General features: G+C 43.1%; 1 protein-coding gene across 10 annotated transcripts in view; it reads right to left on the bottom strand.

Annotated features, from left to right (window-relative positions):
- The window catches only part of NPRL3 (NPR3 like, GATOR1 complex subunit), a 39,886-nt gene that overhangs the window by 13,472 nt on the left and 7,384 nt on the right, over window positions 1-19,030 (bottom strand). For 7 of the 10 annotated variants that reach the window (XR_011729328.1, XR_011729327.1, XR_011729326.1 and 4 more), the window contains 8 exons: window positions 17,406-17,535; window positions 14,816-14,890; window positions 12,293-12,446; window positions 11,416-11,497; window positions 5,472-5,609; window positions 4,734-4,890; window positions 2,861-2,967; window positions 1,633-1,762 (listed from right to left, as the gene is read on the bottom strand). Coding sequence is in view for 7 of the 10 variants with exons in the window: in XM_071761384.1 (XP_071617485.1) it covers window positions 1,633-1,762; window positions 2,861-2,967; window positions 4,734-4,890; window positions 5,472-5,609; window positions 11,416-11,497; window positions 12,293-12,446; window positions 14,816-14,890; window positions 17,406-17,535 (973 nt within the window). In the remaining 3 variants the exon portion in view is untranslated. Of the gene's footprint in view, window positions 1-1,632; window positions 1,763-2,860; window positions 2,968-4,733; window positions 4,891-5,471; window positions 5,610-11,415; window positions 11,498-12,292; window positions 12,447-14,815; window positions 14,891-15,032; window positions 15,249-17,405; window positions 17,536-18,254; window positions 18,561-19,030 lie in introns of those variants that run through there. The other 3 variants (XM_071761387.1, XM_071761388.1, XM_071761389.1) reach the window with 3 other exon arrangements.

Consider the following 19,030-nt stretch of genomic DNA (forward strand, 5'->3'; position numbering starts at 1 on the left):
AACAGTAATACAAGGAGATCTACATAGAAAATCAAAGTAGAAGAAACATCCAAAACCTCAGGGTCTCTGAGAACTGAGGTTGTGCTTTATCAAAAAGCAACTTGCCATGGCTCAAACCAGCATGTGGTGGTGGCCACCTTCAAGCACACATCTTACCCCCAAGCCTTCTGCAACCCCAGTTCTCCCCTCCCCTTTTCAGACTGTAGAAGGCACTTCCACAGCTTTCCACAGCATCATCCTTCCTCCTTCCACACAGGCAGGCAGGAGGACTGAAAACAAGCCATGCTTTTGACCTTCAGGTCCCCATCAGGGACAGGTGAGCATCAGAGGAAAGGTGCATGCTCTAAAAGAGCCATTTTAGCACTTCAGCAGCTCTTGCAGACATTTATCACACACTGGTGTGTCAAGGCATAAATGCAGCAGTAAGCAGCAGATTTCATTTGTGTATTTTAAACACAAGTAGGACCTCTGAGAACAACCAGAAGTACTGAAGGAGAAGTATTAAGGCAAGTAATTAATTTTAAAAGGAGTACTACTAAGAAAAATACCTCCTGAAGCTACTGCAGGTAGAATAAAATAAATGCTATTAACTCAGCTTCAATTTTCAGGAAATTGATTTGTCTGTAGCTACAACCAAGTACTGACAAAACAGTTAAATGTGCTCTTTCCCAAGGTGGCAGCTGACCAGTACATACTACTGGGATTAGACACTACATCATTACTTATCTTTACCTCTGATTATAATCTCTGCCAACCTGTAATTATAACAAATTTTCCCCTCACAATTGGGCCTGTGTGTGCAACAGATGTTAATCTTCCAGATATTTGCACAGTGGTTAAATTCATATAGCCAGCAAGTCAACAAAGTATGAAGGCCAGCAAACAACACTGCAAGATATCAGCAAAAGGAATCTGCCTCTGCTTCCTCTGCCACAATGAGCTGTGTTCAGAGGTCCAGGCTTCTTCATCTGGGAATATGATGGTGTCAGCCAGGAGCCCTCACATATTCAGCTCTTTTCTCACATTTCATCAGTTCCCAGAAATGCCTAAGCCATGATTGTTGTGTAAGCAAAACAACAGCCCACGGATCCAAAATCCATGTGTTATTACCCCAAATCTGCACATTAAAATATGAATATTGTAATACATGGACTTCTGCTGACTACATGCTGAGTCTACCTCCTCTAACAGCCTCTAACCAATTCCCATTTCATAGCAAAAAATATGTGAACACTTTGCTTCTAAAACCAGGCTGTGAACTTAAGCCGATAGAATATAATAAAATTGTGATTTTGAGAAATTTACTAACTTGCATTGAGCTCTACTAACTTATGACAGATAAAATGGAGCTTAAGTTTTCCCTCCTGTATCACTTAAGGAAAAGAAACTTCCTAATTTTTCTTTTAGGATTGTGCTTTGCTAGCACAGAGCATCCAAACTGCTTCACTTTGAACGTCCCCAGAGGTTTCCAGCACTTGGATATGAAACAACAAATCCTATGGTTAGAAATACAGTGATTGGCAACTTCTAAACATGCAATAGCAGGTTCCTGACTAGGTACTCCAGAAGCAAAACCATTCTGTTCTCCTTAGCAGGAGAATAAGGAGCTCTTGCACACTGCCAGGATCTCACCTCCTGAACGGGCGGTGCCAGCGGATTCTTGAACTCTGAGAGTGACACTGGGAGGGAGAACTTGGAAAGCATTGAGGGCAGGTTGTGACCCCGGAACTGGCAGGAAAATGCATCTGCTAGTGGAGAGTAACTGCAGAAAAAGAGGTAGAGGCAGAAATCAGTTTTCTCCTGCTGGTCAGTGCAGTATTTCTTCAGGCATTACAGACATGGCAGCCCCAAACGAACACGATCCACAGTTTCTGAGTACAGAATCATAGAACTGGTTTGTTTGGGAAAGACCTTCAGGATCACCAAGTTCAACAGCTGCAGAGGTGACTGTTCTCTCTGACAGGACAAGCAGTGTGACTGAGGAAAAGTAAAGGAGGGTCAAGTTAAACACTAGCAAAACTGCCTGTCTTAGGTTTTCCATCTACAAAGTTCTTCAAGAACAGAAACGTATGACACAGTCACAGTTGTTCCTGGATGACCTCAAGGTCTCTTCCAGCCCTTATTTTTATACTTCCATCACAGAATTTTTGATTTAAACTATTTTCCTGTATCTTGAGTTCCAACACAAATTCTACAGACATCTCAAAATCCAACACAAAAAGGGCTGCCTGTCTTCAGCAGAGCAAAACCACCCACACGTGTGGCTTCACATCTTCACTGCTGCCTGCTCTCACACTGGCCACACTACCTGCTACCTTCTTAATTCAGATTTAAAATCTGAGTTGTCAGGACTGGAAAGAAGGCACAGCAGTATAAAATGCCGTCACATGAAACAATCCAAGAGTGACAGCAACACTACCCTCATTTGCTGCTTTTGATTAATTTCAGGTGTGTGCCAGATACACAAACAGTCCCATGAAACATTTATTTAACTTAATCATAAAGTATTTTGTTTTGTAAATGCTTCTGTATTGCTTCAGGTTCACACAACCTTTCAAAAAGGGCCTTTCAGTGAGCATTAAATAACATTAAAAATAGCTTCACAGGGTAAATACTGCTCCCAAGGCCCACATCAGAACAGAAGCAGAGTGACCTGCTGTGATGTTCCCCCCTACTCCACACAAACCCCTGTGTGGCTTTGCAAATTCAGGCACATGTAATGTTTTGTGTTTTGTACAGTATCAACAAATTCACAGGTGAAGAAAGATCCCACTCTGTACCCAGTAAGACAAGGAAGGGAAGCACATCCACACTTCTCACCACTTTTGTTGCCATGGTCACCCCTTTTCCTTCTACTTACAGACAGACACTGGCATTTGGAGAAAGCATGTAGACATTGTTTTCACACAGTGGATAAATAATAATTGCTTTTCCCCAGTAAACAAGATGTGCAGCAAGCTGGAAAACCTGCATTGATAATAATGGGAAAAATTAGAGGAGCAAAAAGCAAAATTCAAACTCTCAGCAAGAGTTCCACACAGTGGCAGAAAAGTCTTGTTGGAGCTAAAAGGGAAGAAACATGTTCCATCCTTTCACCTTCCAAATAAATACAGAATTTAATGTAACATGTGGCACATCACAAACATTTCACAGGGTTATGAATACCCAGAGGTTTGCTTCACACTTCTAGTATTTCCTGCCTTAAAGAGATTTTTTCCAAAATGTATAAATTGAAGTTTAGTTACTTTCATGTCCCAATACCCTACTGTTTGTGCACAAAATGTATGTTATAAACGAAAAAAATAGAGTCAGCTTCCAATATGGTACAAACATAAAGGAAATTAACACTGCCTTTTTACTGCACTGAGGTATTTCAGTAATGAGTTATACAAAGTATTTCAATGTGCTAAACAAGTCAGTGATTGTTAATGGCTCTGGAAGAGCCACATAAATAGAGTTCATGAGACATAAAATCCAGCTTGTAACATTAGATGCAGTTAACTTTCCTTTTGGTGGAGAACAAAATTACAGAAGCAGTAGGGAATTTCCAGAGTTCATCCCATAGCTACGTAAGGCCAAGCAACACCACAGAGAGCTGTAAACAGACCTGGAGATTTTATTACAAAACTGGCCCTTTCCTTTCAAATAAGAGAAGGTGCAGACCTGCCATCAGGAGCATCCAAGAGGACAAGCCATGCTCTTCTTCCCTCTGGGTCTGAATCAGCCTGTAGAAGTCTGGAGAGCCTCTCCTGTCTCCTGAATCACCTAACAACACCATGATGCCCAAAGGACCATGATGCCTGCAGATGTCCACAGGGGCCTCGTGTCTTTCATGATTGCTGGAGTCTCATTCCCTCCCCCAGCACAAGCACCTCTTTTCAAGGCCTTGTCCCATCACCTTCATTCAGATTTAAAATCTGAATTGTCAGGACAGGAAAGGCATTCAGGAAGAGCTGCTGGCTTACAGAGACTGGTTTAGTGGGCATGGTGGTCTTGGGCTGATGGTTGGACTTGAGGATTTTAACCAACCTTAATAATTTTACAAAAATTTTTGCCCAAGCTTAAACTGGAGCTTCTTCCTGGGACCCTGCAAAGTCCATGCACTGATGTACTAAGGGAAAGACTTGCACAGGCTTTCAGAGCTCTTCAGCAGAAAAGATCCAGGGGAAACAACTTATTGGGGCCATGACAGCTGTAACCTTTCCCTGGCTTTTTGGGTGCCTCTGTTTGCACATGGGTATCAGTGTGGCAGAACCAAGAGAGAGACCACTGTGGTGCCAGTCCAGAGTCCCACGTGGTCTGGTTTTAAGGGAGACAGAGCTACTCTTCCCAAGGGGGCAAAGAGACAAGATACAAAATTTAATATAGAGAAATTTAATATAGAGAAAGGTTTTTTCACTCTGATGCTGGCCCAGAGAAGCTATGGGAAGTAAGTATCCAAAATTTGGACAGGCACATCCCTGAGCAGCTTGCTTTCATGGAATGCTCTGAGCAGTGGGGTGGACTCCAGCCCCCCAGGCTGCCCCAGGGCAATCTGTGCCCAGGATGTGGCTGCAGGAATGCTGAGCCCTTTCACTGACCTGCTGCCCTTCCCTTCTCCAGCCTCTCCTGTGCTCTGGCTGTGCACCCTGCTCACACTGAGCACACAGACACACTCGTGCACCACTGGCACACAGAAGGAAAACATCTCATGATTTAAAATAATTTCAACAGCTGCTGACAGTTCCCCATACCTGCAGCAATGCCAAGTCAGCATCTTGAGCCAGTTGCTGCAAATTCTTCACAGCAGAGGTAGTTTTAATTACTCTCACCAGGGCAGGAGAGCAGTCCAATGGGAGCTCATTAAGCAAGGACTTCTCATCATTTAAAAGTAATAAGGCATGGTAAGGCCTGCAGAAAAACAGAATACACACACACACTAAACTGCAGCTTTTCCTGAAGGCTTAGTTATTCCCAGCCCATGATACCTGGGGTCAATCTGTGAGTAAGAAAGAACTTCTTATATCAACCATTTCATATAAGTGGGTTCAGAATAAGCTTATTTTTATGTCACAAGGTATGATGCTCCCTACAAAAAGAGGATGGAGGGTTATACAGTAAGTGGATGTGCCAGTGACTAGAAAAAAAAAGACTGCAGTGTGCTGGCGTGCAATTAAGCCTGGAGAACTAGTCTGAAATCTGCTCATTTTACAGAATGGAGTGAAGGAAACAAAGCAAGCAAGAGTTAGTTACTTTTGCAGGTAAAAAGCTGTAAATGTGGAATGCAGAAAATAAGATACCACTTAGACTCTCTCCTGAAAGCAAAATTGCTTCTGGTTCACACAATTAAAATGAAGATACAGTCCCCCTGACTGGAAACAGCACCACCCCAGTACAACCATGTGATGCTAACAGGAAAGCTGTGGCTTCCCATGGCCACGGATACAGCAGCATCATGGTCATAAAGCACCAAGCCCATAACTTCCTCTTACCTGATAGATTTCAGGCTCCTCTCAATTGCTTCAGGGGGTATAAAGTTTGTGGCAACATAGTGGATTTTGTGAGGCAGGCAGAAACTCACTTCCAGCCAGTTGTTGATGTGTAAACGAACCACCCCTGTTGTGCAGAGACTGAAAGAGGAAGAAAAGAAATACATATAGCATTTACCATGGATAACAAATGAAAACTGAGGTACAGATACACCACAGGAGTCCCGTCAGGATGAGAAAAGACTGAGTGTACTCTGTCTGTCCCCAGAGTGGACCAGCTGATTCCTAGCTGCAAGGGCTTCCTAAATGTGTACTTACAGAGCCATTACCCCCTATGAGGCTTTGGGGGCATTTGAAAGACTTCACCCCACTGATCTTCTGCTCCCTGTACTCTTAATATTGCAGCACTACCTCAAGCTTAAAGAGTTGCTTGAAGATCTACTGCAAGGCACTGGAGAATTCCCTAGAACAGAGGGGCAAAGATGAACGGGGTTTTCACCTCCCATTTCCATCTTCTTCTCTAAGTAAAAAGAAAAGGAAATGTCTGTGCTGGGCAAGGGGTGTTACAAGTAGCAAATTTCCACAGTAGCAGACTCCTTTGGTTCTGCTTAGGTTGCTTGTTTCCTACTAACATGCTCCTGCTTGTCACATGAAATCACAACCCTGCCTGTTAAACAGTTTCTTCGTTCTAGGAAACCACAGGGACTGAGCTAAGCCTTTAAGCTGACTTCAGAGAACAGGACTGGAAATGATGGACATCTGAGGAACAAAAGTAAAGCTTGACCCTCATGTTCAGCCTGAAAGAAATTATAAGCCTCTTTCACTGAAAAAAAACAGAAAGCTGAGAGATTAGAGCAATAACCATAGTCAGGTAGTTACACAGAAGGCTGTAAATCCAGACAACAGGTGAAATATACCTGGGTAAGTAATTATATTTACTTAAAAATGGATAAAGATCCCCTAAGAGTGACATACCATAAGGAACTAAGCTAGCACCAGGCTGCAAACCTTCCCAAGGCTGCCCACAACAGGGCTGGCCTGGGCACAGCTTTGCTGGAGGCAGTGGAACTGAGCAGGGAAGAAGGGTCCAAGCCCACATCTGCTCACCTACACTGAGCTAGGAACACACAGCAACTGGTAAATCACCCTGAGGAAACAGCTAATCCTGTCTGCATTTTAAACTTTGTTCCAGAAGAACTTTTTGGGTTTTTTTTTTTTCTTTTTGCCTAAAATAAATTTTCAAAGTTTATACTCTGAAAATTCCAGTCTGAGTTTTAAACTCAAGTGTGCTGAGACTCGCAGGCTGATTTCTGTGCCAATAACACCCATTTATTTCCCCTCCACACAAAACATTTAACAACATGCCAGGAACAGGCTGGGAGCAAATAACATGTCTTGGAAACCCTTTATGTGGTACTTAAACACTTATACCTGGCATCCAATTGTAGGCCACAAACTAACATGCACTTTTTCAAGTTCATCTGGTTGTATACAGGTTTTAAAGGGACCTGAAAATTCAGCTGTACAATAAAAACACTGAGTAGCTTTGGCTGGTGGTGTAACTACTCATCAAACCACAACAGAGTGGTGAGAGAGCAAACATGATCCTGTCCTGCCTCCTGCATGATCAGACTCATAAGGGAAAATTTCACTGCACAAAATGCTTCTCAAAAGCAGAGGCCATGGGTTTTGTTCCCAAATCTTGCACTGACCTCAAAAAAAAAAAAAAAAAAAAAAGTTGCAAATGCAATAGATAGTCAATATGTCTTTCTTTTTTTTTTTTTTTTTTTTTTTTTTTTTAAAGAAACTGTAAAGATGGATCCACTCTCTGGTGCTACCACCTCACATCTGACCAGAGGCTCCAAACCCTGAAACAACATGCAAAGCACAGCAAGCAGCTCTGGTTTTCTTGCATTAAATGCTGCAACTCCAGTAAGACTGCTTATCCCACCAGACATACCCTAACTGACAGATAAAGCTGGATTCTTCCAAATTCCATCAAGGAAAATGGGGCTCTAAAGCAGCAGTTAAACACATGATCCACTGGGCCAGATACTCACAAGAGAAAACATGACAATAAAGGAGTGAGTTAAGAGGCCACCTGAAAGCTGTCAGGGATGTTCCAACAGTTCACCTAAAGAAGCAGATACCTGAAAACATGAAACACATGTAGGGACAGTTTAGCATCCAGAAAGCAGGATTAAAAAAAAAGACAGTTTGTTCCCTTCATTCTTTGGTCCAAGTTCAACAAGACAGAAGCTTTAATTACATAATTACACTCTCCACAGCCTCATTTTGTCTACAGTGCACTATACAACAAAAGCCTAGAATTAAAACCAAGAAAACCAGATTTTCAGTTCTGATCTGGATCTTCATTTCATCCTTCTACATTTGCATTCAGCTGTACAATTTCAAGTCTTCCTTATAGCTTTATTTACATGATTTCTCCTTCATCTGCCCCTCCTTGCATGGAAAATAATTTAAGCCTCTAATAATTTGACAGGGGATAAGATAAACCCTCCAGCAGCAATGCATGCAACTGAATTTAGTAATTTCACCAATATGTGAACACATTTGCACTGAATACCTGCTGGAACTCCAGAAGCTCTTCTCATAGCCATACACTTCATGAGGGTTACATGAATTACTTTACATCTACATATAGAATTTTATCTGTATCCAGAGACCCTGCTGCAACTTTTTCTTTTTCCCACAGACATCAAGAGTAACTGGTCAAAAATTGCTTCATTCCCCCATATTCTAACAGGCTATTAAACCCTCACAGATCCTGCATTTTATCCCAAGAATGCTTAGTTTCAACACTTCTTTTTTAAAATCTCTTGTTAAATAATATGTGGAGAGCAATACTGAGGGAAACACAGTGAGGGATTAGGACACTGAGAGGGGATATCATAATCTAAAATTGTGAAAGGGAGAATTGAGTAGGAAAAGCTGTTTAACATCTCCATCATAGGACCTGTGAGACACCCCATGATACCAGAAGCAAAGATCAAAAGAAACAGAAAGAAACACAGAAACTGGTTAAGCCATGGACTTCCTTATCAGAGGATGCTGTGGTTGTTAAATATTTACTCTGGCTCAGAGATTGTGAACTAATTCCGGGAAGTGAGATCAGCTGAAGGTTGCTGGATCTACAGAAACCTCCTCCAGAGCTGCAGGAAGCTGGGGAGCATTTCTGAACATCTGAACATTTTGAACACTAGAACAGTGACTTAAAAGACACCCATTGGAACACCTTTTGGTACCTTTGTCCCTGCCAACTGGACTTTCATGGTCCTAAAGCCACTGCTTTTTGTTCCATATTAATTCCAGAGTTTGGGGACAAGATGAGCAAAGACTCTCAAATCTGTTTTCTGAATTAATCAAAAAGATACATTCTAGTTTTCTCCATTAAAGTCAAAAAAGGTCCCAGCAGACAGAACCTAGATGTTGAGTACCTCTGAGCTGCCAGTTTAATAATAATAATAAATACACAACCATAGCAGCAATAGTTTTACAGGCAACACAACCTGGCTACTGCTTCTTGCCTTATAAAATACAGGCATTTCATCAAAAAATGCAAGGGACATTCTGAACTGTAAGATTCATCCACTTGTGGTTTTGTAGAAGCCAACTTGTTAAGGGACATGTAAGGTCTTGCCTGAGATACCTCAGCACCATCTACAGGAAACCAAGGGCAAAAAGCAGCTCTGGAGCAACCCTGGCAATTCAAGAGGCCTTGGACTGGAACTGCAGGAATCAGCAGACAGAAGGAAGTTCTGGCTTGAGCCAATCTCCAAGAGAGGGCTGGGTGCCCATCTGCAATTCAAAGTGCTCTCTCCCCTTTACCATGCTTTTCCCCTGTGCCAAAGGCTATGCCAGAAACCCCTGTCCATGTAAAGCAGCACATTGTCACTGCATGCATCTGCAGATTTACTGTTCCCAGCACTTTTCTCCTCTAAAAGAAATAACCAAATATTTCTGCATTTCCTCTCTGGTTATTCTCACTCCCCCACACTCCCTAGATGGCCCAAATCCTTCTTGAAATGTGATGCCCAAAACTGGAAACAGCACTCATTCCAGGAGAGGATGTACTATATCATGAGCAGGGCTGGTTCCCATCTTACAGACAAGATTTTTTTTTGCATTCTCATCAATTTGCTTTCTCTGCAACCCCGTGTCACTTGTGGCTAAACCTCATTCCATAAAAGACAGGACAGACTTCGCTCCAGAGCTGTTGCTACTCAGGAATTCTTTCCCTTGGAGATGCAGAATAAAAATCCTATTTCTAGACCACCTCTTTTACTTGGGAAAAAATTAATTTTAAATTGACTCCTGTGCCTGTCTGGCAAGGTGCTGCAGTCCCCCTCACCTGATCTGACTGCAGGTGTAATAAGCATATTCCCTATTCCCTTGTATGAAACATTACTGGAAAAATACTGCAGACCTCCACCACATTACCCAGGCAGCCACCACCACTGCTACCTACTCTTCAAGCAGAGCTTTAAAACCAAATGTTCTGACATTTTTTATCTCTACCAACCTCTTATTTCTTACAGTTGCTCATAACAATGCCAACCAAAAGTGGCAAAACATAGTGCCCCTCCTCCCTGACTCACAATGCCTAAATGAGGGAGACTGCCTCATTTTACACCTGGGGGGCAGCACCAGCCTGTGTTTCTCTCTGGTCAGTCTAACCCTTAGATCATGCAAGAGTTGTATTAGCACCAAGAACTTGGGCTGTATGTTCCCCCAGCCACAGCTAAATGCCACAAGATGTCACTGTGTCACTACAACGATTGGAAACAAGATTGGGGTTTGCCCAGACACAAACACATAGCCCTAGAGGAACAGAAAAATGTAAATAGTAGGTGAAGCTTAATATTAAGACTTACAGACTACATTAAAAGTGCCTGGTTTTAATCTTTAGTGCATGTTTTGTGCAAGCTGTACACAAAAATATACACCATTCCTTCCAAACAGGTCAGAATTCACAGCTCTTTGACACAAGAAAAGCAGCTTGTCCAACATTTTCTCATGTGCTTTACAATCATTTAATTCCTTAGGTTCTCAGAGCCTTGGTTTTACAGGGCTTTGTGATTATTCCCTCTGTAAACAGGGAACCACAATCTAGGCAGGCTAAAGGCTTTGTCTAATGTCATACAGCATGCTCTGCAGCCAATCTAGGAACTCCAGAGTCATTCTCCCAAGTCCTGAAAAACATCCAACCAAGAAGCACATCATCTTCCTCCTCACATCATCTTCCTCTCCACCAAAACCTTCTGTGCTCCTTTGTCAAGGATATCCTGGATGGAGGAGGCTGCTGTGCATGAGGAGTCAGTGCTGACAGGCTGCTGGAGCAGCAGGACACCAATGGAGGTCAGTGCTGGCTCCTGCTGAAATTCCTCACTCCACAGTCCTTTGAAATCCTTGCCAGAGCTTTTAATCCAGTCAAGAAAGAGCATGCTATGCTTTCCATTCTGTTAAAAGTCTCACCACCTAATCCAAATTCACTGTCCAGACATGCAGAGTGTAACCAAATGGAGCCAAGTATCTGCCCAGCCATCAGTGCTAGATGCAGCATTTTTCTCTTAGCTGCAGGTTAAAAGCACTTCTAAATCTCTCTGTTATTCACATTATGACAGTTTTCAGTTCTATAGTTTACTTGTCATTATGTGCCTCTGTGCTAAGGAAGAAAACAATAATTCCTAAAGCTGTGACAGATATCATCAACTTTTAAGAACCATAACATAACCAAAGGGAGACCAAGGTAATGATTATGATGGCCAACATTTTGCCTGACATGTAACCTTCCCATGGCTCCAGCCCATCTAAAACTCAGATCCCAATGAGTGCACAGCATGAAGAGGTGGATAATATCCTATGGAATAAGGTCAAGGAGTTTCAGGGAGAGGCAGCATATTATGAGGAAGCAAACCCCACCTACCTGTCATACATCTCCTTGAGATCTCTGGCCAGTTTGCACTTGGGGAGGATGTGATGGAAAGGTGACTGTGGCCCTTCTGTGGCTATGGAATATTTCAAAACAAGAAACCAAACAACTGATTTCAAAGCAAAGATAGTTTTCTCTTCCCCCATTAAGTATAAACCAATATCTCACAGACAGAACACGTATCTTTTTAATCTACAATTATCTTGCAAAACTTTTACAATAACTGAAGCAATGTGTTAAAATAGTAATAGTGAATTACTGCTACCTCTTCTAAACCTCAGCTCAGTTAAACACACATAACTATGAATCTGACAAGAGATGACTTTAAGTGCTTTTGTTTCTATACATGCTAGTTTTAATTATCATTGCTTGCAGCAAGATGATGCATTACTGCCAGCTGGAGTTTACCTTTAATACTGCATATTATTATGGTAAATTGCTCTGAAGTACAGTCTATAAAAATGATTTGTAACAGTTTGCTAGCCACAGTAAAAACATGTAAGAGTAAAATTTCCACAAAAGAAGCCTGGTGACTCAGCACATGGCAGTAAAGCATGGGAAACTTGTTCAAGGTTGAGTGAAGCATATTACATATGAGTTCTTCCATCTCAGATGGAAGGTGACTGTTCAATGCACATTCCCCAGTGACATCACTGCACTGAGCTACCAAGGAAAGTAAAAAAGCTACTTCACTTCTAAAGCTGACATCTCAGCACAGGGATGGTGCTCTTGGATGAGGCAAAAAGCAGTGTGTGAGGATGCTGAAGACCACAACTTGTTGACACTGACCCCAACCACAAGAGAAGTAACAGCACAATCAGTGCTTGCCTGGGTAAACATATTCCTGCACAAAGCTAAGCTCAGCACTCACTTTCTGACATGGCAGACACCTCATCCTGGATGGCTAAGATGAGCTTGGCCTCCCTGGTCAGGTACTGGCAGCGGCGCTCCTCGTGCTGCAGGACGATGGCGATTCTCCGGGAGAGGTTGTGCAAGCAGTTTATCACTGAGGGATCTGCATTGGCCTGCAGGAAGCCCAGGGGAGAAACAGGTCACTCATTCAACCAGAGTCACACACATGAACTCCACTGATGGGATAAGTAGTCAAAATAATCATCTTCAGTAGGTATCAAAAGTCAGCCTCTGCGGCAAGTGGCAAAAGGAAGGGATTTTCTCTAGCAGCAACAAAGCTGAAGCTCAGAGATGCCCAAAGGTAAAGGGATGCCTTGGGGATTTCTCAGCTTGGCCATGTGTGCAGCAAATAAATGCAGTATCTGCAGTACAATGCTCCCCTCTGCTTAATTTTGCCCAGTTGCTAATGGGCCTTCTGCTAGCAGAGAGACCAAAGAACTCGGTTTCCCACAGTGAGCAAAGGAAGTGAGAAGCTGTTTGAACAGGCAGAATATCAGGATGTTCAGGCTACAGGCACTGGGACTGCAAGGACTCTGGTGCCTTTCACACAGACTGTTCACACCCTGCTGCTGTGCTGACAGTTGTCTTGTCCACTGACAAAGAGAGTAACCAGGTAAGAACTGCCAACACATGATCGACGATTTGATCCCAAACCAGAGTGAATTTGGACTGAAGTTTCCAAACACCTCACAAAAGGGGCTTATTGTTACCACTGCATTTGTGCAAGTCACAGAATGAAAGTGCTGGAAAAATCTATCATGTAAGTCCAGCTGACGAGGGGGGGAGGGCCCCAGGGGTTCCAGTGTGAGTAAGCAGCTGCTTCATGTTTGTTAAGACATTTAAAGGAATTTACAGTTCCAGCAAGAGATAACTTGGCATGCAAACCAGCAAACCATGAGTCATCAGTTCTGGGTGTCACTCTTCTTGCTGAGTCACGACACGTTGGTAACCCTGGAGCTTCAACACAGCAGGATCAGTGCTGATTACAGCATCTGGGACTTTGCCTGCTCTGTCTGCCCACTGCAGATGGACTCTCACCTTTATCTCAGAATGCCTCCACCCACCCTCTGCAGAGCTCTACACCAGGCTAGGAAAAAATTTCCACTTGCTTCTTGCACAGCACTTTCCAGAAACTTGTTAGCTCTCTGTGAACTAAGAGTGTCTCGTTTGGCAAATGTCATTTAGTGCTGCATCACACACCATGACATCAGTGGCATCACAGTGCCAAAAGACAAAAAAAGCACCTTTTCCTAGGAGAACCACTAGAAATTAGATTCTAGGAAAATGCTGGTTAGATATAATCCTCATCCAGCTCTTGCAACACTGCAAATGAAGCAGCATTGGTTTCAAGACTTCTGCCTCCCCCTGACTCCCTGTGCTGGAATGTTTGTGTTTCCAGCAAAGCCCAGTGCTTTACCATTACACCAAAACTCCTGAAGCTGATGTCTCTTAATGTGCCAAATCTACAATCAGCTCCAGGATGGCAGATTGGGCACCTCCAGCTCTAACAATGTCCTGAAGTGCAACACTGGATCCCCAGCAGCAGAACTCAGTGTTTCCTTCCTTCCTTCCTTCCTTCCAACTGGGGTGATTGCCTTTTGTGAAACCTTGCTCCCCAGCTGAGGTCAGCCCATCCAGACTGTGGCCATGCCCAAGTCACCACTGGGAAGTCAGTGGTAAGAAAAGCACTAGTGCTGAAAGGAAAAAAAGAAATCATTTCACAAGCAGGGAGCTGGAGGCTTTTAAATAATGACATTATATCCAGCTGAGCAAAAAAATCAACCACTTCCACAGACAGCTGTTCCAACTCCCTCTTTCCAAATGTTTCTTCCTATGTGTACAGGCCACAAAAAAGTGGTGGTCTCCACAGATGCAACCTGTGGGCCAGGAAGAGAAAGCCAGAGCTCAGAAATCAAATAATGCTCAAACATAATGAAATTGCTAGGGTTTTGTACCACCAAATTAGCAAAGTCAGGATCCCTTAACACATCCAGTCAATAGAGTAAGCCTGAAAAAAAAAAACTCCAAGCAAAATCTGTATTTGCTCCAGACTCTTAAGGCTGCCCACACTGACTCTGCTTCTAGAGCAGAACCAGTCAGAAAGGTCTGAGCTGCAGGGAGTCACAGGGGCTCAGTACCATCCTAGTGAAGCTAATAAAAAAAGACAAGACACATACAGGACTTGCTGCTGAGTTAATACCTATCTGCAAAGTGGCTGCTTTACAGTCTGGGTATTTAAAAGAAAAAACTCCAGAAAATGTGCTGAACAGAACAACTGTATTTGTTTTACACTGGGCTGGAAAACTTCCCCACTTCTCAGTGTCATACTCTACATTTCTAAAGTTTGCTGTTTCAAATTAGAATGTCCCAATGAGTCAGGCACTGAATGTTTTACAAGAGATTACTGGAACATGAGCCTACTGCATTCTCTTACACATCAAAAGAAGATCCCACCACCAGATGGAATGGAGCCAGTTCTTACCCTTAGTGCAAACACCACGTTGAAGAGAATCATAGTGGGCATCTCTCTCTTTGGTGAGGGATCAGTTTTGGATACCTGAAAAACAGATTTTGAAAAAAAACAGGCTAATGTCAGTTGGAAGCAGCAACAATGGGAAAAGAGGAAAAAAAAGAGAGAGAAAGAAGGAAGAGCCTGATACAGTCAAGTAACAGGTTGCTGACAGCAGAGAGCACCATACCATACCATCAAAATGTGACATGTGAAAAACAGAACTATGATTAGTTTCTTATTCAAGTGCCACAGTTATTCTACAACACTGCCTTTTCTGAGAAACTGTGAAGACTTCAACCATTTTGGTCACGACCATGGGAATGAATATCAGTGAAGACAGCAGCCTTGCTAGGTGTCTTTACTCTTGCATTTTAGCATCATGAGGGACCCTAGACTTGAATCCTCCTTGGTACAACTGGTATATTGGCAATAGTGGTACTTAAAGGGACTTCTGAATCCCAGGCCACACCTATTCTTCCCTTTCCTAAAATCCCCACTGGGGTTGTGTCATTACAAACTGTTGCTTTTATCAGAAAAAACATGTGCTCTAGAACTGATGATATTCGAGCTCACACATTCACACAGTATTAAAACAAAAGGTTTGAGTTTCCCCACATGCAGGGATCCAAACACATTCTCAATCCCCTTTCTTCTTTCTGCAGCAGAGAACTTCACCCCTAGCACAAGCACAGCCTTTCTGGGGGGAGGACCAGTGCAAGTGGAACTTGCATATCCCAGAAAAACCACTCTGAATCAAGCAAGCGTTGCCACAAGATGGAGCACAGAATCCAGAGGACATTCCTGCCACTCCCGAAGCTGCCTGATGAATACCCATCCCACCCCAAGTGAAAACAGCTACAACCTGCCAGGCACCCAGCTCACCTGGTGTCCTGTCTCTGCCCCAGAGATGTGCAGAGGCAGCTAACACAGCTTCTGAGACAAAGGCAGAGGAGCTGCCAACAGCACAGCTGCATCCTCCCTTCCTCACAGCTCCCAAGCATCAGCAAACAAACACCCAGCAGCAAACTCCAAAATCTGACTGGTTTCACTCAGGAGCCTCAAGAATCAGAGAAACTAAGAGAGCCACAATGCTTTTGTTTTCTTTTGTTTTCTAAAGCGTAAATGAAGGCAGTGGTGAGAGGGTGATGAAGCCATTTCACTGTGGGTTTTTTCCAATCTCCTGGAGTTAATATATTCCAGGATATCTTGTGAACTTCAAGACAGACTCAAAAGCATTTCCAAGTGATCCTCTTCCTTTCTTAAAATCAAAGAAACTACCACCATCAATTGGGATGAAAGCTGGATTCCATATCACCTCTTGCCCAAAAAAAAGAGAGAAGACAAAGCTACAAAAGCAAATGCTGAAGGAATGTAAAGAATTCAGAATACTGCTACATGAAAGGTGGTCAGGCACACAGGATTAAATATTTGTGCTCTTGTGACTCCTGAATCTCATCTGAGTAAGAATTTGCTGAGCTCTCCTGCAGAACTCCAAAGAAACCCAAACCAGAGACTGTCAGGTTATTCCAGTGACTGCTGTGTGGGAAGGGGCTCCATCTAGCTTTGTCCTAACTGCAAAAGGGCCCCAGAATTGGACCCAAATGAACCCATGAAGGCTCATGACTGAGTTTTAAAAGTAGAACACTAGCCAGCTCCTCACTTGGATTAATGCAGTCTGGTCCTCTGACTATCAAGCAGCCAACAATCTGTTTGCACTTCTAATTATAAATAAAAAGGATAAGAGAACTGGCAAGAAGATATACAATTTTTTTAATTAACAAATAAGTAAAACTGATGAAAATTAGCTTAAATCTGATGGCTGGTCTCTGTGATCTTGGAGTCCTTTTCCAACCATGGTGATTCTGATTCTGTAAAGCAGTTCAGTGACAGAGATCTGTGCTGGATTCAGAAATTACCAAGGCCTAGCTCATCCTTACAGTCTATCAGGGAGGAGGAATGGGACAGGGAACATTTGCTCACAGAAGCATGTAAATTCTTCCCTAAATTTAAGCAGGAGCCTTTCTGTAGCCTAGGTGGCAACTGTTTTCATTCTGTGCAGCTAGAACAGGCCCTGGCACAAGGTCCCAATGCAAACATCAGCCTGACTTTGTCCACAAGAAAATTTTAGACCTATATCAAGACTCTCCTTATTCCAACTGAGCTTTGTGAACCACCATCAGCACCAGTATCAGTTAAATGTCAAACAAGGCTTCTACCATTTGTGAATGGTTTGGGTGTTGGTCTTTTTTTTCTTTTTTTTTTTAACTGCTACACTAATTAGAGGTGCTAAAAAGCTAACTAGCAGTAACTAAAATAGTGAGAAACAGCTTTTTGAGCTGGACTGCTTAGCATTAGTTCTCTCTACCCACACTGCTTGTCCACAGTAACCAGAAGGGAGCTCCTGTGGACACTGACACACACCCAGGCCCCTCCACTTGCCAATCACTGTATCTGTCTGGAATGGAAATCTGGATGGAAATAAGAGACAGCTTTGAGCAGCAAGAAGTAAAAAGAGGATCAGAAGAGCAAGCAATTCCCCAGGGAGGACCTCATACTGTACCTGCCCAAGGGCATGCTGCAGCAGTGTGGGGTGGCCAACAAAGCGAACGTTATCGATCTTCAGTTCAAACTTTTTGCCACACATATCTGACTTGGTAGCCAAAATTGTTGCCAGGATGACATCTGAAAACCTTGAAAAGCAGAAGCAGGAGTTATGACAATTTTCAAAAAGCATCTCCCCGGGGTTATTCCTCCAAATACAGATAAATACAACTTGTAAGTTTTTATTAAGGCATTGCAAGTTGTGTCTGCATTGCTGTACCTGGAGTACCACCAATTATGGGAAATTAAGAACCCCTTAATTACATCTCTCAGATCATCACAATTATAAAACAGGAAGCATTCATGACAAAGACTGCAGGGTCATGCTTATTTAATTACATGCTCAGCAAAATATATTGGAAAGATTAGATGCAGTTTGCTTAAATACAAAAAACAGCTCCAGTTAGCCATTGCCTGGATTTAGCTGCAGGTTAATTAACTTACTAAGCAACTACATATTGACACAGCCTGTCACTCAAGCACAACAGAGATCTTTAAGCCACCCAGTATGGCAGAGGGGAAGGCAAGAAAGAGCTGATTCAATTAGAAGAAACTTTCATCCAACGTTTGTCCTTTCTTTCCCAAAGCTCATCAGTGAGACTCAAGGCTATCTCAGCCTGTGGTCAGCAGACCCCCAGCACCCTTCTGAGAGCTGCCTGGCCTCACCTGCCCTTTCTCATTTTATAAACCAAACTGAGACAAATTAGAGACAGGGCAGGCCCTTCCAGCACTAATCCTGGTGTCACTGGATTGCTCTGGGTCAGTGGTGGGGAGAGGGCAGCTACAGGACAGGAGGGCAAGGACCTACCAGGAGTCTGCTCTGAGCAATACAGCTACTGCTGCAAAAATGGGTGAAAACCTAGTGTGATATGGGAGGAATTCTGCAACTGCCCCTTCCCATAGCCTCACACCACTGGGCTGGTCTCTACAAACACTGGTTTTCCTCAGGGTGTCCTCAAGACAGCAGAGCTCAAATCCACAGGGAAGAGGACCTCAGTTAGCTGCTGGAGCTTGTTCTAGAATGGGAGCAGTGCAAGGGTTGATATTAGCAAGTTCTTTTCTTCATCTGATTTCTCAGAGGCTCCCATTTAACCAAATGAACTTCAAACCAGTTTCTGATGAGAGCAGTTTTTAAGAATGAAATGTTTATTTAATTTTCTTTATTTACATTCAGAGATGTGTGTCCCTGTCAGACCACCCCCTTCCACCAGGCAGGTATCCCAGATAACCTCCTATCTCTCAGAGAAAAGGGCAGGCATGGGTGTGTGCTACCCTCACCTTATCTCTTGGCCACAACTGAGCCCTAAATGCCCAAGAGAAGCAATTAATGTACCAAATTCCTGCCTCACTCCCAGGGAGTCATGGAGTACTACAGAAATTAAGACAAATGCACACAGTGAGGTCTTTCTCTGTGCACCCATCTGCATATGACCCAGGGGCCATTTCTTTTATTAGACCTACACACACTGAATGACAGCACAGGGGCTTTACAAACTGTGAAAGCCCCTGGTGTTCATACACAGGGTCATCCTGACCAAAGCATGCTGCTTGTATTTGGTTTATGGAAGGAGAAGCTCCATACAA

This window comes from Heliangelus exortis, chromosome 17, assembly GCF_036169615.1.
Source record: "Heliangelus exortis chromosome 17, bHelExo1.hap1, whole genome shotgun sequence".
Lineage (NCBI taxonomy): Eukaryota > Metazoa > Chordata > Aves > Apodiformes > Trochilidae > Heliangelus > Heliangelus exortis.